General features: G+C 46.4%; 1 protein-coding gene across 2 annotated transcripts in view; it reads left to right on the top strand.

Moving 5' to 3' along the window:
• Window positions 1-20,861, top strand: part of CDH11 (cadherin 11) — a 151,430-nt gene that overhangs the window by 105,526 nt on the left and 25,043 nt on the right. For both annotated transcript variants that reach the window (XM_066242950.1, XM_066242949.1), the window contains 4 exons: window positions 2,330-2,449; window positions 4,543-4,710; window positions 8,570-8,757; window positions 15,562-15,815. In XM_066242950.1, the coding sequence (XP_066099047.1) occupies window positions 2,330-2,449; window positions 4,543-4,710; window positions 8,570-8,757; window positions 15,562-15,815 (730 nt within the window). The remainder of the gene's footprint in view (window positions 1-2,329; window positions 2,450-4,542; window positions 4,711-8,569; window positions 8,758-15,561; window positions 15,816-20,861) is intronic.

The raw sequence follows: 20,861 nt of genomic DNA, 5'->3' as shown, positions 1-20,861 counted from the left end.
GTTTGATAATCAATTTATGAAAACAAGAAGAACATACATTTGCCTTTTTTGTAAATGTTGCCTTACACATTTTTAAAATAAATCGACCGTCCTCTGGATGGTCAGGAGGCACGAGGACGCACACGAACGTCCGTACTACTCAGAGGGTTAAGGATCACCAGGAGCAAACCACCCGTTCTGTACAGACGACAAAACCAAGCACTGAGAATGGGAGGCAACCTGCTCCAGAAAGTTAGATGCAGAAGTGACTCTAGAGCACCAAGCTCCTTCCACATTGCATACAGAGCTTGTGTTCCCCCAAAAAAGAAAAAAGGAAAAAATAGTCTCCTCCTCTGCCTCCAGGTAAAGTCAAACCCTTCCCATTCTTTACTTTATTTATTTATTCATTCATTCATTTTAGAGAGGAGGGGGGAAGAGAGAGAGAGAGAAGGAGAGAGAGAGAGAAGGGGGAGGAGCAGGAAGTATCACCTCCCATATGTGCCTTGACCAGGCAAGCCAGGGTTTTGAACCAGCAACCTCAGTGTTTCCAGGTTGATGCTTTATCCACTGCGCCACCACAGGTCAGGCCGTTCTTTACCAAAGCCAGGTAGAGCCGCTACTCGCTACCTTCTCTCTCCCCTGTGCCCCGCCCAGCCCCTGAGTCTTGCTGTGGTCATCGGGGGATTTTAATGGGAAACGGCAGACAGCAACTAAATCCTTAGAAAGGAGACAATAGTGTCAGCAGCTAAACCACAGACAGAGAGGTTAAGTCACCAGAAAGAATTCTCCAAAGGGATTTTCACTGCTGGCACCTTTGGGGACTCCCGGATTCTAAGGGCTAACACCTGGACTTTCCATCATGGCCTGTGAGAGTCGTCTGTTGTCCGGCAGCCCTGGGTTTGAAATATGGCCATGCCACTGACCAGTGGGGTGAACCCAGACACTGTCTTGCATTTTCTCAGTTTTCGTTTTGTCATTTATAAAGTGAGGGAATGTCAACTCTGGTGAGGGCTAAATAACACAGTTATCAACAAATGCGTTGTCATGGACTTAGTAAGGTTCTAGGTGCAAATTAAGCTTAAAAACATCTAATCATTTCCCTAGAGGTACCATGACGGTGGAAAATAGAGCCTACTCTACTGTATAAACTTACACTACCGAGAATAGTGCCTGGCCATGTGGGCAGAGCTCAGAATGGTTGTTTGCATGACATAATGACTTACAGAAGAGGAACTGGAAGAAAGCGAGATTGACTGTCACACCAGGTGGAAATCGCTGACAAACCTGTGTGTTACAGGGTGGGCAGAGGTGGTACAAACGGGCTCCCACACGGAACCTGGCCCCTGTGCAGAAAATGTCACGGAAAGAACTTGGGTCTGGTTATTTGCTGGATGGGGGTTTAGATTCTTGACTTTAGCCATAACCCAGTTTGCATGATAGACTGCAACACTTCATACCTTTCACACACGGGCTGTGCCCCAAACAGTGCCCGGCAGGCATCGAGGAGTTTGGTGATTGCCAGTTCTCTCCCTTCAGCATCCCTGGTCTGAGCCCAACACTGCATGTCCTCAGCTACTTGTGACCATCCAGGAACAGAAGCTTTTCTAGGAAAAACAGAATCTCATCTTCCTGCAATTCCCTGGTTCCCTTCCATCCTGACCCTCACGTGCTCACCTTACATCTCGCCAGCTGTCAGCTGGTGGCTTCTGTTGTTTGACTACCAGACGTGTTAGAGCTGGGAAGACGCAACTGTCCTGCCAGTAGGGAACGGCATTCTGGATCATATTTATCGCCGTAAATTAATTAAAATGTAGCATTAGCAGCCATTTTATTACATGCAAAGCAACAATGAAAGGATGTATTTATTGCCTGGCTACAGATGGGAGGCTGCATTGTGTCCTTTCATGAGGAGCAATTCATCACTAATTATCCTTTATTGGGCTCTTTGGGGAGATTTTTATTTAATTATTTGTTAGGTTGGACATTTCAATTGCATGGGTCCTTATGCATGTCTTTGCAACAATGTTTCTAGTATTATTTTAACTGTGCAATATTTTCATAATATTACGTGCATAGTATTATTTAACTATTTTAATTATTTAACAAGATAGCAGGATGTGCGATGAATATAGAGAATTCATTTTTAAGGTATGGGAATTAAGAGGGAGGGAGGGAGGAAGGAAGGAAGAAAGGAAGGAAAGGAGGTTACTTTATATATCAGCCTCAGGAAAATGAAAGCATGCTAATAAATTCTCCTCAGTTTTCCATTTTAAGATGAGAATTCTTTGTAAACCAGAATAGAGTTTGAATGCTGCGGGGCCGTTGCTAATGAGTTTACTTCACATTTAAGGCACATCCGTGATCCAGGTGACCGCCTCCGACGCAGACGACCCCACCTACGGAAACAGCGCCAAGCTGGTGTACAGTATCCTCGAAGGACAACCTTACTTTTCGGTGGAGGCACAGACAGGTACCATGAAATGTCATTGTGATTTGTGACACGCTGTGGATAAGGAGCCCAGACCTGCTCACTCAACCTAATTGATTCTCCGTTTTCTCAAATATGACAGGGTCAGGGCGAGTCCCGGACACTCTGCACGTGCCTTATAGCCAGCAAACCACATTTCTGATTGCTCCTGTCTGCATTTCACTGTGTCACAACAATAAATGTAATCTTAAAAATACTACTTTCAGCTGAAAATCACATCCTAGAAGTCAACTGAAATTTAAGAATTTATCTTCAAATATTTAAATGTTGTCTTAAAACTCAATGGTGGATCCAAACTAAGAGACCCCAGAACTTGAGGGCTGACATAAAACTGGCAGCTCCCAGGGGGCCACAGTGCAGAGTGGTGGGAGGGGTCTGGATGCGCAAGTGCGTTGGGGGGATGACGCCTCACCAGCCCCCCCCCCCCGCACTCCCAGCACGGCCTGAGAGATGCCGGGGGGGGGGGGGGGCTTCGCATCCAGGAGGGAGGGTCGGTGGGTTTCTTACAGAACACAGATAGCAAAACCAGGAGAGTGAACTAATGTAACAACCAAAACCACAGTGTTTCACTTCACTTATCCCATATTTGATTGTAGGATCCTTTTATTAGTTTACACACTAGCCTGGGTGGGTAGAGAGAGCATCATCCTGCACGTTGAGTTTGTGAGTTCAGTCCCCAGTCAGAGCACAGAGGAGAAGCAACCAATGAGTGCACAATGAAATGGAACAACCAAGTGGAACAATGAGTTGATGCTTCCTTCTCTCTCTCTCTCTCTCTCTCTCTCTCTTCCCCCCCATCCCCTCTCTCACACTCTCTCCCTTTTCTCTCTGACCCAAATCAGTGGAAAAATAAAACACACACACACACACACACACACACACACACTAAAATCCTGTGGAACTGCTTGCCCACAATATTACCCACTAAACCCCTTTCTTTTTCCACAATATGCCCTGTGTATTTGAAAGATGTTCACAAATAATTCACACTTATTATTACAGTTAAACTTTATCTAATCTATCTCTGCTTCTATGTACACACGTAATCCACCAATCAGATCTTTCGCTCATCTACTTGAGATGATTTCCACTGAGCTACGGCATCACCTATTGGTTGCCACTTTGCTTCAGGTCACAATGTATTTGGTTTCATAAAAAGTGTTTGCATTTAGCCTTTCCATTTTAACCAAGGTTGAACGTGGGATTTCATCTCAGCTTTAGAACTGGTGGGGGACTTCTTTGTTTCAGGGACTCTTAATTTGAATCTACCCAGTTATTTGCAGATCAGGAAAACGAGGCCCAATGAGCTCAAGGTTGTTTCTGAGAGACATGGAAACATTGTTGGGGGGGAGGCTAGGAGAGGGCTGTGGGCTCAGGCTTCCACAGTGCCTTCATCCTTCTGTTATAGATGTTGCCATGTGGACAAAGAAAAAGCTTACACGTGTTCCAAGAGGTTTAAGTGAGCCTGGTTTCTATATAAATCATGTAGTAATATTCAGGGATCATGTCTAGTCAAATCATTAATTTATCGTTGTTATCAGTAATGGGTCACAGCAGAATCAGTGCTTGTATAAAGCACTGTGTATATTTTTAACCCATCTGGTACACTCTTTGAAATTTTACTATTAACATTTTAATGTATTGCATGAAATATATGCCTTCTGCTTCTAACGTAATATGGACCATAGTCATGTTCCCAAGAATTTTATACAGGGATAGATTTTCAAAAGATATGACTGGCAGTCCAAAAGCATGGCTTTAATCATGGGCACCCATGCAGCGGGCCCTCGGATATTTCAGTAATTAGGATCTTTAAGTGTTACTCCTGAGAATAGGAGGTTATTACTTGCATTTAAAATGTAATATATAAAACTTTAATGCTCTATTAATAATGGTGACAGTTTGCTGGAAAATCCATCTGTATGATACTCCAGATCTGGCCGCTCTGGGTTATAATGACCATGCTGAAGTAACGCTCCTGGAGGGCTAGGTGCTGTTTCATTCATCTTTGTATTTCCCGGCCTTGGGGCTTCTTTTTGTTATAAACCTGTGATGTCTTCTGCTCCCTTGTCCAGGTATCATCAGAACAGCCCTTCCCAACATGGACAGGGAAGCCAAGGAGGAGTACCACGTGGTGATCCAGGCCAAGGACATGGGGGGACACATGGGTGGACTCTCAGGGACAACCAAAGTGACGATCACACTGACCGATGTCAATGACAACCCACCAAAGTTTCCGCAGAGTAAGTAGGTGGGCTTGGGTTTCGCTGGTGCATGGTGCCCCAGCCGGCTGTCTTCTCTGACCCGTTCTTGCTTTGCTCAACTTTGACGATTAAGTCTAGAAAAATGGAGACTCTTTATATCCTTCTTGCAAAAGGCAAAAGCAAGACAGCAGCAACAACAACAATGAAAGAACCAAAGGAAACAAGTTTCAGGGGAATAGATCTAGTAGGAGAAACAGGAGACATAAGAAGTTCTGTGATCCCAAAACAGAAAATCTATTTTGTTAAGTATTTTACCAGATGCTAATGATGTGCTCTAGCAATTAATGAACCTGCCTCTGACTCGGTATTCTTATTTCTAACCTGGGTATAATAGTCCCTGAATTAGTGACCTACTGCTATGTCACAGACTGCCCCAAACCTTTGTGGTTTCAAACAATAGCAATAGTTTATTTTTGTCATAAGTCTGCCATTCGGGCAAAACTTGGAGGAGACGGCTTGTTTCTGTTCCCAGCACATCAACTGAGGACAGTTCACGGGGACTGGAGGATCCACTTGCAATGTGGCTCACTCACAGGGCTGGGGCTTGGTGTTGGCTATTGGGTTTTCTCCACGAGGGCCTCTCTATGGAGTGGGTTGGACGGGTTCTGACAGTGAGACCCCCAGGTCACCCATACAGACACTGTACTCTCTGTTGTGACCTCCCTTCAGAAACCCCATCACATCATTTCCACTGTGGTCTTAAGACCACCCAAATTGACATGCAGTTCTTGTAGACCCCCACCTTATAGTAGAAATAATGGCAAAGTCATGTTCAAGAAAGAGCAGTGGGGACAGGAGATGTTGTTTTGGCCATGTTGGGAAAATCCAGTCTTCCATAAGACCTAACTCACAGGACATTGTTAGAACTGAATGAGCTAGGATAACATCTTACGGTGATGGCTGGCATCAATTGTCAACAAATGGTAGCCATGATTATTATCTGAGGGATTATGGTCCGTCCTTCTACAAAATGGATAATAGGATTGCTGAGGAAAAGAAAACTTGATTTTGAAAGGTTGCTATGAAAACCATAACGGCAATTACCATCATTAACGAGCCATTACTACTATTGCAAGTCTCCCTAAGAGCCCGCTCTTTGCAGCTAAAACTGGGTTCCGCAAAAGGTTCAGTTAACTTGCCCAAATAACGTAGCAAAGCCAGTATGTGAACAGAAATCTATTTCTGTATGTCTAGGTATATAGACAGCGGTACAGTATGATGGTCATGACGCGGGAGCTGCCGGTACACTGTCACCATGAATGTGCCTTCTCTATTGGGATAGGAGAGTAGCTGGGACAGCCTGTGAGTTTATCTCCAGAGAGGAGACTTTTCTTTTTGCAAGTAAGGGAACAAGGGAGACAACCAAATACGGCCCTGTGAAGGCACTATGGTCACTCATAGGACTCCGGAGACAGCAATCTAGGCAACTAGGCAAGGGAGACACTGAGATAGGGGATTACAGGCAACCTGCAGTCCCAAAATAGATGGAGAAAGTCTGCTTCACCTGACGGGGCACAAGGTTCAGCCCTCCAATAGGCTTAAGGCTTATATAGCTGCACGCTCCGTGATCCACACTAAAACTGTCCCGTGTGCTGGAAGGAAGCGGCGGAGCCACCTTATTAGCGGGCAGTCGTTAATGCCCTCGCTCTCGTACAGTCACGTGGTCAGGGACGCGTTGCTGCCTTGCACTCACCAGTTCCACGGCCACAAACACAAATGGGATTTGGAGAAAATCAACTCACAGCACGTGTTTCTAACCCTTCATGTAAATTAGTATCTACAGACTCCCAGTTACCACTTGTCCTTTAATATGGACAGTATTTGCTTTTCCGTATCGCCTCACAGAGAATATTTTTGAAATGTGGATGTGGCCCTGGCCAGATAGCTTGGTTGGTTAGAGCATTGTCCCGAACTGCAGAGGTTGCTAGTTCAATCCCTAGTCAGGGCACATAGAACTGATCAATGTTCCTGTCTCTCCTTCTCTTCCTCTCTCATCTTCCCTTTCTCTCCCTTCTTCTCTCTGCAATCAATAAAATAACCATTTAAAAAATAAAATAGCCCTGGCCGGCAGGCTCAGTGGTAGAGCGTTGGCCTGGCGTGTGGATGTCTGGGGTTCAATTACCAGCCAGGGCACACAGGAGAAGCACCCATCTGCTTCTCCACCCTTCCCCCTCTCCTTTCTCTCTGTCTCTCTCTTCCCCTCCCATAGCCAAGGCTCCATTGGAGCAAAGTTGGCCAGAGCGCTGAGGACGGCTCCATGGCCTTCGCCTCAGGTGCTAGAATGGCTCCGGTTGTAACAGAGCAACACCCCAGATGGGCAGAGCATCGCCCCCTGGTGGGCATGCCGGGTGAGTCCAGGTTGGGCACTTGCAGTAGTCTGTCTCTCTGTGTCCCTGCTTCTCCCTTCAGAAAAATACACACACAAAAAAAAGAATAAATAAATAAAATAAAAATAAAAAATAAAATAAAATGTGGAAGTGCCGGTAAGATCATCTCACATCACACATCTCACTGCGCCTACTGAAACCTTCCAGTGGCTTCCCAGCGAGTTTAAACAAAACCTGTAGGGCATCTCCTCCAATGCTCTTTTTTTATACAATTGGGTTCCAATCTACCTACAAACCCTTATCTCATAACAGAGGGCTCCGGTCAGCTGTCTTTTTGCTACTCAGTATGTATCTGCATATTCTCACCTCAAGGTCTTTGCCACCTGCTGTTCCCTCTGTGTGTGATTTTTATCCCTACGTAGTCACATGATGTGTCTTTCTCCATCCCGCAAGGGAAGCTCAGTTGCCTTCGGCTGAGGATGGTTTTCCCTGCCCACCCTATTCAAAATCAGTCTCTCTCTCTCTGACCCACACGTACCTAATGCAAGGGAACAGTCACACTCACTGACCCGTCTCACACACGCTGACACACACACACTCAGGCACGCACACATTTCTGCCACGCTGTCACACGATTACACGCACAGTCCCATCTCGCTGCCTCGTGATCCTCTGTCCCTTCTCCTGCTATGCTTTCCTTCCCCTTAGCAGTGACAGCGGAGTGTGGCTTCGCTCCGTGGAGTCTCTTTGGGGTGCCTCACTCAGGAGACAACGTTGATGATTCCATTTCCTACTGAGTCTCCAGGAGCTAGGACAGTGACTGGCACAGATTAAGTTCCCCATAAATAGGAAATAAACGTTCATGGAAGGGTCACATGGTGGGATACCTTTCCAGGGAAGCTAGTGTTGGATCAGCTGGTGAAGGAGATGAAGTAGGAATATGGTCAGATAGAGAGTTAGAAGAATCACAACCCCGAAAGATAAAATTTTCATTTGTTTTTAAAAATAAATATGGAAGCTGCGCGGAAGGCTTTTAGAGAAGGCTTGTCTGTCTGTTTTTCCTGGGAATCTGGCAGTGACATATGTGAACTTTAGAATTACCTCGAGGACCATCCCAGAGATCTAAGATGCCTTGGTTGTTGGAGTGTCGAATGAGGACCCGGCCCACCATCATTTGCTGTTGGGAAATGTAACCAAGCCTTGTTTTCCTTTCCTCGCAGTGGGCAGGTGACCCCGCTGTAACACCCTGGACCCCGGTATTGTTTCATCATTCTTTGCAGAACACATTTCTCTGACAAGCAGGCCATGCGGGATCCCCCCTCACCTATTCACGTCTTTCTTTTCATGTTTTCAATCAATAGAAAGTTCAATTTCAAACCCTTTGAGAAATGTATTGGGATTCAATGAAATCTAAAGTCTTACAGCTGACAAGTAAAAGGGAAAATAAAAATAGATGTCTTCTTTCTTTCTTCTCTCTCTCTTTTTTTTTTTTTTTTTTTTTTTTTTTTAAGGCGTCTATCAGATGTCTGTGTCCGAAGCAGCCGTCCCCGGGGAGGAAGTGGGGAGAGTGAAGGCGAAAGACCCAGACATTGGAGAAAATGGCTTAGTCACATACAATATCGTTGACGGAGACGGGATGGAGTTATTTGAAATCACGACGGACTATGAGACACAGGAGGGCGTGGTGAAGCTGAGAAAGGTGAGCGGTCAGACCCAGCCCTGGTGTGGCCAGCGGGGCCAGGCAGCATCTTGGGAAGCAGGGAGCTGGAGGTTGAACAATGCAAATCTGTGCATCTGGGGGCTGCCCTGATTTTGCGCCTGAAGTCTGGGGAAACAGCAGAACTGTATTCCAGAGGCGGGGGCCGAGCGGCTGGCTCCAGAGACCGGCGATGCCAGCCCGAGATCGCCTGTTTGTTCTTGGCACGGTTTCGTGATGGAAGGCAGGACAGCTAGGTCGGTCTGCATTCTGGAGAAGCAGCCCTGAGTGTGTACGGAGTCCCCGTGTAGCTCTGCCGAGCTGGGCAGGTTCCTATAGGCTGATCGGGACTTGGCTTGTCTCAGACATCCAGTCCCACGACGCTGCTGTGATTTTTCTCTCAAAACTGAACCCAAGAAACAACAACAACAACAACGGTCCTTCTTCCGTCGTCGGCTCAACTGTCCTTAATAGTGTGTCCTTGGGATGAAGTCACTACAGTGGGGAGGGGAGGGTATTGTTTACTTTTTCTTGATTTGTTTTTAAACTCAAACGTTTTCTCAATACTCAATATTGGCCAGGCCAAAGCCTGCGCCTCTTCCAAACATTTGCTTGTTTATTCTTCACAAAAATCATTAAAAAATAAAAAAAAGAGTAGATAGCATGATCCCGAGGGACAATGGGACCTCTACTTAAATGACCAGGACACTGGGGCTCAGACATTAAATCGCTGGACCCCGTCCCCGTCACACAGCTAGGCAGTCACAGACATGGAAGTCAAACCTCGAGTCTTCTTAAAACAGCTTCCCTCTGCGGACATTTCAGAAACAGCTGGCCCAGCCAGGGCTTAGAGAGGCGAGCCCGGCAGGACCCACGTTCGGTTACAGTGTGCTCTGAAGCCATTTCCCCCTCCCGATTTCCCACCTGAGAAATCAACCCCTCTCCATCATCAGCGTGCGCGGAGCATTACATCCGAATGGGATGAGGGGATTACCTTGGCTTTAATCACGCATTCGTTTTCAACTTGGTTTTTGTGGCATGAATACAAAGCCCCTCAGTGCGCTGGGAAGGAGAGGACTGTCATACTGCTAAAAAAAAAAATTAATTTGAAGAATCAATACAGAGGCCGGCAGCTGGGGAGAAAGCGAGGGCGGGTGGGGGAATTCCTGGGAGGACTCTTTCAGGAAGAGGGGCGGGGAAGCTGCCTTGTCACATTTGAAGGCATGGTTGGGTTCAGGAGACAGAAGGCTGGGACACAGAGCAAGGAGAAGAGAGGGGTGACTCTGTCATAAAAGAACATGGAATTGGGGTGAGCTTTAGATACCGGGAAAAGTCAACATGAGTGACAGTGAATGGTGTGGCCATGGAAACCTGACCCTCAGCCACGGGGGCTGGGACAGTCATTGCCTCGGGTTTCTCTGTGTGCACGGTGGGGAGCATGGAGCTGTCATCTTTGCACGTTAATTACTAATGTGACTATCCCTCTTGCTGACGTATGGCTGTCGACATCAGTGATTTTTTTTCTTCCATCCTTTGCTGTGCAAGTAATTGGGTAGTTGGTGATGCTGAGGTTGTCACCTGTTTCCTGTGTATTCAGGACGTAAACAAACACACTGTCTCTAAAATCCTGAAACATTTAAATCACCCCATGGAACTCACACATCGCAAATGAGCTCTCTGCATAAGATTACTTTGCACATTACCTCCCATTTCAATGTGTTTATTTCAAGCAAAAAGATCATATCCTATAAAGCCCTGCTGTTTAGGAGTAAAGCAGAGTAAGATGTTGTTTCATGTCTTAAACTTAACAGCACAAAGTTCCCAATATGCTCTAAAAAAAAAAAAAAAGAATTGAGAGGTGAATTTAACAGAGTAAATGGATGGGTCCACGTGCAAGTCATTATATATGATTCAATACTATAAAAGGGTATGGAGAGAGCTTGGAAATATTTTTGTCTTTTAAAAATATTCTTTAGGCCCTGGCCAGTTGGCTCAGTGGATATAGCACCAGCCCAGTGTGCAGGTGTCCTAGGTTCAATCCCTGGATAGGGCACACAGGAGAAGTGACCATCTGCTTCTCTTCCCCTCCATCTCCCCCTTCTCTCTCTTCCCCTCTTGCAGCCAGTGGCTTAGTTGGTCCAAGGGCCAGCCTGAGGCACTGAGGATAGCTCAGTTGATTCAAGCATTGGCCCCAGATGGGTTTCCTGGATGGATACCAGTCAGGGTGCATGCGGGAGTCTGTCTATCTCCCCTCCTCTACCTTAAAATATTTATATATACAAGGGGTCCTCAGGTTATGACAGTCTTGACATATGATGTTTCAAGTGTCTGGAGCTCACTCCCATAGAAACTTAAAGAAATTGAGATGTGAGTGTTTCGACTTATGCCAGTAGCTTTGTACTTAATAAACTACGAGGGAAAACTAGTTTTTATGTGTGTGCGGTGAAAGAACTCACTGTGTTCATTTTCTGTGGCTTAGTTGTATTTTTATGTTCTAGATTATGATTTTACAACTGTGTTAGGATAGGTAAGTGACTTGGGCTAGGGTGTGTTTCGACTTACACCAAAAGTCAGGTTATGTCACGTTCGTAGGAAAGGAACTGTGTCATAACCTGAGGGCCTTATATATATTCTTTAGTATACCTGTAGGGTGTTTTTTTTATAACTTATTTCTTGATTTATTAGCCAAGTTTTCTACCAAGAGTTATTGAGTTCTTATTGATCAGGCAGGCCCTTTTTGAGAGGTTGGGCATCTAAAATGGAAGTGACAGAGTTGTGGCCGCAGGGAGATCATGACAGAACTGGACAGCGATGTGAAACAGTTAACACAGCGTGGGCTTTCTCGGCCTCCGTCCGGGTGATGTTTCAGGACAGGTCATTTCCCCGGCAGGGGCTGCTCTGTGCATCATACGATGTTTAGTAGCATCCCCAGCCCCTCCTCACTGGAGGGTAAGAATACACCCAACCCCACCCATCGTGATCATAAAAAATAGCTCTGGACATGGCCGAATTCGCCCCAAGCTAAGCTAGAACACAATCACTCCCCAGCTGAGAACCAGCGGGGATAGAGCCGGATGAGGTCTATGAATGGGAACATGAATGGCTCTTATAGGGGCATTTCTTGAGCTGAGTCTCTAGGTAGATGAGTAGGAACTTACCGGATAGACAAGAAGAGGAAGGGCGGGCAGGCCAAAAAGAAAGAGCTCGCAATGGACTCGGAATAGGGCATCATCGATGGGAAACACAGCAGGTTTAAGGACCTTGAACGAGTTCAGCCTCGAGGGTTTTGAGACAGATACAATGGGACCCATCAGAAAAACTGTTGTTGGAATTCGAGGGAGAAATTATGAAGATCTGAAGCAGGCTGAAGAGGGGACGATGAAGCATTCGAGGGATGTTTAGGGTGGCACAGCCATTCATTTATTAAAGAGCTTAGGCGGCAACAGATATTTCTTGGGTACTGACTCTGCGTCAGACCCGGGACGCGTCCGGTGGGACAGGGGTGCAGGCAGAAGAGAGAAGGAACTGCCCCCCGGACATTCAGACAGCCTCTGTGTGCTGAGCTGAGGAAGAACCAATGAAAAATAAAGACAGGACTTATTGCTGGCTTGATCGCATTCTGGAGGAAAATTCAATCTGTTCAGTGCAAACACCCTTGACCCAGTGGGGACTCCTGTTTATCACAGAGACACCCTGGCACCGTTTCTGAGTTAGTTACTTTCAACCAAATAAACTCCTTGTAAAACAGTGTGAGAGCAGCAGTAGAAAACATTTTAAATATTCCCCATTTTAATAAAGCCACGTTTACATCTAATTATTGCTTTATATTCCTCGCCCGCATGTGTTTCGATGTGGCTGTGTAACATTTAACACAGTTGCAATCATTGGGCGATCTGATTTGTTAACTTAATGTCACATCATAAACATTTGACATGCTGTTATATAATATACATAATCATTTTTAATGACTCCATAACATCCCATCCTATTGACGGACCATTATTTCCTTAATAAAATCTCGCAGTTGGATTTGGTGTTTTTTGTGGGTACATTTCCCCGGATGAGATCCAACCCTCTACTCTGTGTTAACAGACAGCATGCGTTTTTGAATATTGTTTGTTTTGGTATTATCTTGAATTCATCCCTCAGGGAGAATTTTCAGAGGTGGGATTAGCGAATGAGGGGGTATTAAGGTTTTTATGGCTTATGAAGTGTGTTGCCTCATTTAGCTTTACTTCAGCTACTCACCACACGGATATAAACGTTCACAGGGGAAACAACCCTAAATCCTCTTTGGAAGGAGGCAGGGAATGTGTTTTAGGTAAATGTTTACATGTTATCCCTCTACTCTGCTTCCCATGTAGTCAGAACGATTGGTGCCATATGATCACTTGGTGCAGCCCTGCCTGGGCCTCGGGGAGGGAGGCCAAGATTAGCCAGAGTCAACAAGCCCCAGGAAAGGCCTGTGGGATGCGCCCCAACTTCCAGGGGCAGGAGTTGGGCTGCAGAAGGCCAGCGAACGGACCACACTCTTCTGTCTGGGGGAGTTGAAGAGGACTTTATAAGGCAGTGAGGCTTGGGCAACCACCAAAAAAACTTAGTAAAACCCCACCAGAGTAGGAAGGGGCATTCCAGACAAATGTTGGCTAAGATTTAGGGCGTTTTGCTTGGGATCTGAAAAGCATCCAACTGCACATAACTGTGCAGTATCACAGTATCAACCGGGCTTGCCACGGGCAACGAGGCTCCAGCATGTGCCTAACCCAAGCTGGAAGGTTCTGCTCCAGGACTGTCCAGACTGCCCGAGGCTAGACGTTTTCTACTGAGCATGGCTCTGAACTATCACATTCCAACTTTAAAATAAATTTTTTAAATAATTCAGAGACTTTTGAGAAACTTCAACCATCTCCTACCTTCAGCCTGCACATGCATTCTTTTCTGCTGCTGAGTAACCCGGCGAAGGATGGAACTTCCGGTGAGTTTGAGGATGCTGGAGCCGCTGGGTGCCGAGTTTGCTTCAAGAGAAGGGAGTGTCTCCCCCGCTCTGGGGAACCGGAAGGCGGGGACAATGACGGTCACCGTGTCAAGGATGTCGAATGTGTTTAACCTTCCGGAAACTGGAATCATCCTTCCTTCGGGGAGTTTTGTAGAATTAGGTCAGAACCGAACCCCATGATTGTGCGCTCATTCAGACTAAGTGTCTGCCAGGCAGCCGACAGCAGCACGGCAGGCAGATGTTTGCCTTAAAAGACCCAAGTCTTTCCAAACATTTGGCAGGGTGGCATCCTCCAGAGTGCTAATTAGAAAGTCCTGTTTCCTAGGCGTGAGGACTTGCTTCTCTGCTGCGATTTTACTTCTGACCATGTGCCCGATGATTCGCTGACCCCCCTCCCATTCAGAATTAAGGAGTGTTTGCCATCAATTTCCTTCTTGCTGCAGCCATTCAAATGCTCCTTCCTAATTTTTTTCATATATGTGTAAAATCTATATTGTTTTTTCTTTTTTTTTTTTTAGCAAGAGAGACCGATAGGGACAGACAGACAAGAAGGGAGAGGGATAAGAAGCATCAATTCTTCATTGTGGCACCTTAGTTGTTCACTGATTGCTTTCTCATATGTGCCTTGACCAGGGTGGGGGGTGGAAGGGGACTCCAGCTGAGCCAGTGACCCCTTGCTCAAGCCAGCAATGTTGGGCTCAAGCCAGTGACTATGGGGTCATGCCTATAAACCCATGCTCAAGCCAGTGACTATGGGGTCATGTCTATAAACCCATGCTCAAGCCAGTGACCCCATGCTCAAGCTGGTGAGCCTGTGCTCATGCTGGATGAGCCCGCACTCAAGCCAGCAACCTCGGGGTTTCAAACCTGGGTCCTCTGCATCCCAGGCTGATGCTCTATCCACTGAGTCACCACCTGGTCAGGCTATAATTGTTTTTTTTTTTAATTGGACTTTTTTGCACATACACAGTCTTATTACAAAGAAGCATTAGTCTTATTTTCTTATCACTTGTTATAAATATGAGGTATCCTAAAAATGAACACAATTAAAACAATATAATGTCACTGTCGTCTGACTAGCAAGTTATAGTGTAGTCTCTCAAAAAGGGGGGTCAAGAAGCATAACAGGCATGCTAGAAATCAGCAGCATACTGAGATCTTCAGGATGTGTTCAGAAGTAGAAGAATCGGAAAAGGAATAACTATGTCAATAAGTATGTTAATGTGATTCAACAAACCCATATCACCCATAAACCATCTTAAGTCATCTTAATGGGCCACTGCTGGTCAGGGTCCCAGACTTTGGAAAATGCTATGTGGTTGGAAATTTTTAAAAAATGAGGCTGTCAACATGATTCAGCCAGATGTGTTTATGTATGGAGGAGAGTCATCATTGAATAAAACACCTCGGGCTGAAATTCTGTGGGTATTTTTATTCCTGAGATTCTCTGTACTTTACAAAAGAGTCTTTAGCATTTATTTTTGTAGTGTTTTAATTCCCTCTCATCCTTAGATGATCGTTAGGGACTTCCAGCAGCCTTAGCATTCTTACATAGAAGAGGTTCATGTCAGGTCATGTGCTCCTTCTGTGCCCGTTGTGTTTCTAGAATTACCCCGTAAGCATATTCCAGGTCTCGGCAAAAGACCTGTCTGATTTTCTGACCAAATGGCTCAGGTAATTGGATATCGAACAGACACTGTTTTTCCCTCTTTCAGAGGCTCTTCCCTGTGCCCCGTACCACACAGCCAGACCTTTCTCTTCTGTAGTTCATTCAAGGAACTGGTTACCAATCTTCTCTTCCTTCCTGTCAGCCCGTAGATTTTGAAACCAAAAGAGCCTACAGCTTGAAGGTGGAGGCGGCCAACGTGCACATCGACCCGAAGTTCATCAGCAACGGGCCTTTCAAGGACACCGTGACGGTCAAGGTCGCGGTCGAGGACGCTGACGAGCCCCCCATGTTCTTGGCCCCAAGTTACGTCCACGAAGTCCAGGAAAACGCAGCCGCCGGCACCGTGGTCGGGAGAGTGCATGCCAAAGACCCCGACGCGGCCAACAGCCCCATACGGTACATAGGGAGTGGTTTTAAAAGCCGGGATGGGGAATTTTACAGTCGAGGGGGTCTGGGAAAGTCCTGCAGGAACCACAGCCTTTCATTCCAAAAGGGTCCGGGAGAGTCGGGGTCAGTGCACGGTGCAGGAGACTAAGGCTGAGAAGACAGAGGTCTGCTTCGCCTCCGCTGCTGACTTTTTGGACAGGCTCCTTTAAGGTACACAGTGTCTCTCTGGAGGAGATTTCCCTGTGACGTAACCCTGAGCTGGGCCTGTGCGCCTCAGGGACCTGTGGTGACGTGTCAGTAATAATTGTAAAATAAGAATGGTCATTATCACTGATCCGGACACCCTCTTAGGCTCCAGTTCTTCCACTGGGTGCGTCAGGCGTATGAGCTAATAATGTATGAGGTGCACAATTGTTATCCGTCCGTGGAGAGGGACTTGGGGCTCTGCAGGGCAGGGTGACTTACCTAGAATGACACAGCCAGTGAACAGGAGGCTAGGAAAGCAGGCTCCTCCATCTGTCCAGCTGCTGCTGAGTAGTTACAGCGTGCCAAACAAGTTAAGGATGCTTTACTGAGTAGGGACATTTTTTGTGTGTGTGACTTAGAAAAGCAAGCTGGAAAGTTCATTTAGGACCCTGCCTTCCCCCGACACCCCATCCCGGCTCTGAGTTAATGAGCGATGAGGCTGAGAAGGAGGCTTGAGTCACAGATTCTGGACGTTTACAGGACGGAAGGTTACGGTTGCCGAGAGCTGTCCTGTTCTGGATTCTAGCAGACGCTGCTTTCTGGGGCCGCTTCCCTAACTCTCTTCCCCCCGGTTTCTTCCCTCTGCCTCCCCTCCCCCCACCCTTACCCTTCTGTCATCAATCCTGCAGTCAATCCTGCAGTCAAGTGTGCATCAATCCTGCACACTTAATAAGGGACAGGGACATACATGTCTGTCTAGTGCAGGGGTTGACAAGGTCCAACCCACAGAACAACTTCAGCTGCCATCTGTACTCTGAGGAACCTCTCTACTGTTGTCCACGATGTCTGTATTGTGAAGAGAGAGCTGCACCCCACGTTCACTGCAGCGTTATTCACAATAGCCGAGACAGGGGAACCACGTAAGGGGCCGTCAGTGGGTGACTGGATATGCAACACGTGGTATGTGCATATATGTGACAGAATGTCATTCGGCCTTCAGCAAAGGAAATCCTGCCGTTTGTGATAATGTGGATGAGTTTTGAGAAAAGGAAAATAAGCAAGACACAGAAAGACAAATAAAGCATGATATCACTTACATGTGGACAAAAATCAAGTGAAGAAAGAGAACCGAGAACCGTGGTGGCCAGGACCAGGGGGTGAGGATAACGGAGAGATCTTGGTCATGGGGCACAACTTTCAGTTAGTTGTAAGATTCATAAGTTCTAGAGAGCTACTGTACAACATGGTAACTATAGGTAATAATCAATTATTTTATACTTGAAATCTGAGAGTAGATCTTAATGTTCTCACAACACACACACACACACACACACACACACAGTTTCTAACTCTGTGAGGTGTTGGATTTGTCAATTAGCCTGATCATGGTAATCATTGCACAGAGTATACTTATATCAAAACACCATGCTGTCCACATTAAATATATACATACAAGTGTTTATTTGTCAATTATACCTCAGTAAAGCAGAAAGAGAAAGTAAACGGACCCGAGTAGGAAAAGAAATTGTCATGGACACTGGAATTTTCTGCTTACGCCAAAGCAAATGCTGAGAGAGCAGAAGGAAGTTGCAAATGTAAACACTGTTCCATTGCCTTCAAGCCCTTAAATGTGTTTCCTTCTGGGAGAAAGGAAGAGAATTACCCTTTGCTGAGCATCTTCTCGGTCCCAACAACATGCTGTGTTAGTTTACAGTCAGTCCTCAGACAGTTTTGGAGGTTAAAACAGCGTTAGGATTCAACAGAGGGAAACACTGAGGCTCGGAGGGATGACGCGAATGCCTCAAAGTCAAGTTGGACAGTCAGCATTGGAGGCGGGATTTTGGTCTCTGTCAAACCTGAGTCCATTTTGATCCTTTTACTCCAGCCCGGCCTCCACGAGGACAAGATTTCCCCGAAAGGTTAGAGTACTGCGTTCTCTCTGTGCGGGAAGATAAGTTACACGATGACTGAGGGTCACCGTTACACCTTTAACTATTCAAACGTGTTCATGGCCTGGATTTTAAATGATGTCACTTTGGTCCAGAAGCTCCAGGGGCTTGAGGAACTTCACAGAAGCATGATGACGCAAACATGCACGGAGCCCTGCGTGCAAGGGCTCTGCACCTGTCTCCAAGGGCCCACTTCTGTAGCCAGTTGCCTGGGCCACGTCTTCGAAGGCAGCTCTACCATACGCGCAGGCAATTTGCATGTCCGTAATTATCCAGAGATGAGCAGGGAAATTCTTGAACAACCCCCTTCCACCCACTTGGGTCTCCTTTTATTCACTGGGTCTCCTACCCTCACTGTCTACTTTTCTAATTGCTTATCTCACCTCTAAAAGAATTTGTGTTCTTGGACATATAGGTACGGGAGGCTTTGCCGTGTCACCCACGCTCTTAGCTGCATGAACATTTTGCGTAACTTTTCTTTTCCCTCCAACCTCCGTGGCATCAGGCGCCCTTTCGTTCGCCGCCGCCTTCCTGAAATACTCTCTCCTCTCGGCTTCCTTGGCAGTAATCTCTCACGCCTCACACTCCACCGCTCAAGGTGTCTCTGCTAGCTGCTGACCCCTGCCCAGGCAAGGGGGGGGGGTCCCTGAGGCTCAGCCTCTTGACTTTGGCCTTTCTCCCTCTGTGTCCACTCGCCTAGAGAGATCTCCCCCATGCCATCACTGAATTGAGTCAGTGTTGCAGCTTCTCTGCCTCCAGGCAGATCCTCTCCCTGGTGCTGATTCTGTACTAGCTCCATGGCAGGGTCGGGAACCTGTTTGGCTGAGAGAGCCATGAACGCCACATATTTTAAAATGTAATTCCCTGAGAGCCATACAACGACCCGTGTACGTTACGCATTATCCAGTAAAAATTTGGTGTTGTCCCGGAGGACAGCTGTGATTGGCTCCAGTCACCTGCAACCATGAACATCCGCGGCAGGAAATGAATGGATTGCAATACATGAGAATGTTTTATATATTTTAACATTTTTTTTTTATTAAAGATCTGTCTGCGAGCCAGATGCGGCCATCAAAAGAGCCACATCTGGCTCGCGAGCCATAGGTTCCCGACCCCTGCTCTGTGGTGTGCTGTGTGTTTTCACGTAGTTGCTTTGTCCGGTACTGGCTCACTCATTCATGCAAAACAAAATTCTTAGCTAAAGCTTACTGTGACATATTGTACTTAAAAAAGAGACTGACCCCTCCTCTGACTCTAGAACCTGGGATCAAGTTCAATCTTTGACCCCTTCACATTGGCAAAATACCCCTCATTGAATTTCAGCCTCTTCTTCCCGCTAAGTTGACTTGGTCTTGTGTTCGCCAATGTCTCCCTCTCTCTGGTGCACAGGCTAGAAACTCTCCGGGTCTCTTCCAGCCTCCCACAGATTTCAGATGTCACCTGAATCCTCTTGGTCCCCTCTTCATCACGTCGGTTTCTATTCCCTCGGTCACCCCAACATCTAACTTTCTTATCACCTCACTCATTAAATACTGTATCAGACCCTGAAGTGTCCTCTGTCCCTTCCTCAATGCTGTCTTGCTCAGGCTGTCTTACCCACCCTATTCCTCTCCCTGATAACATTTCTCTGATCCAAAGCCTTCCAGGATCTTCCACTGGCTGTGGGATGAAAGGCACACTCTGTACAGTGGCATTTGAGAGCCACTCTCTATCCACATCTATCCACAGTTGGTCGCAGCAGCAGTAACAACAAAAATAAGAGCAGCTGTTACCAGCTGTACCGCTAGCCAAGTGTGAGGCACCAGGTTGTATATTTTAAGCACTTATGATGCCATGTAATTCTCACAGACAACTCAGAAGTTAGGTGCTATTCATATGCTAATTAAAAAGATAAATAAGCTAAGATTCAAAGAAGTCAAGTGGCCTTTTCAATACCACTCAGTTTCTATGTAGTGGAGCATGAACTTCTTATATACACCTAGGACGTGACAAAACCAATTCACTTCTGTAGAATCATGCTTCGAATGACTGTATTTCTTCCTACGAGTGCATTTTGTATGTTAACTAGCTAGTCAACTTCCTGGTGGCAAGACAAAAAAAGAAAAGTCTTCTATTATTTTTGCCTCCTTTTTACGTAGGGCCTCTGTTGAGGGCTCAGTTACTGATCCTCTGCTGACATTTGTGAGATGTGTGATGGTTTACCCTGGGTTTCCTCACTGGGGAAGGGGACTGATCATTCCATTCCTGCGGGGAGCTGCACAGTGAAATGCTATCATGGAGGAGCTCATGTTTTGCACACCGTGAAGTGCTGCCTGATGCACACGGTCCCTCTCTCCTCGGAAGACCAGGATCTGGAATTAGAAGATCCAGGTTCTCATACTGGCTACCCCAAGAACTAGGAAATAGACCATGGTCAAGCCCCATCCTCGTGTAACTTGAAGATATTAAACCCTGAGACATCCCTGGTCTTTGCTACACCTAATATTTGGTTTTATGACCCTCGATGAATGCTGTCAGGCATATGCAATCTTTAAACTTCAGGAAAACGCAGCTAGGCTCTTGAAGAACAGGAAACCACCCAAGTATAAAGCCCTGCATGCTACCCGAGTTAACATAAGCATCTGGGCTAGTCTCATTAGGAGTCAGTGTGGTGGAGTGGAGAGGTACAGGGGCTTGAGAGTTCAAGACTCCTGAAAGCCAGGACTCCAGCACTTACAACTCAATATCCCGGGCAAGTCACTTTACCTGTCATCCCAATAAAAGCCACTGCTCCTGCCCCATTCCCTGCCTCTCCTTGCCACAATACACTGCAATAATATTTTGGGAAGCATTTCATCTTTTGTTTGGAAAAAAAAAAGCAAATTTTCTAATGGACAGAGGTAACTAATACCTTTTTAACGATGCTGTTAGGCACAGCCTG

Source organism: Saccopteryx bilineata, chromosome 9 (genome assembly GCF_036850765.1).
Source record: "Saccopteryx bilineata isolate mSacBil1 chromosome 9, mSacBil1_pri_phased_curated, whole genome shotgun sequence".
NCBI lineage: Eukaryota > Metazoa > Chordata > Mammalia > Chiroptera > Emballonuridae > Saccopteryx > Saccopteryx bilineata.
This window is presented reverse-complemented; position numbering and strand designations above follow the sequence as displayed.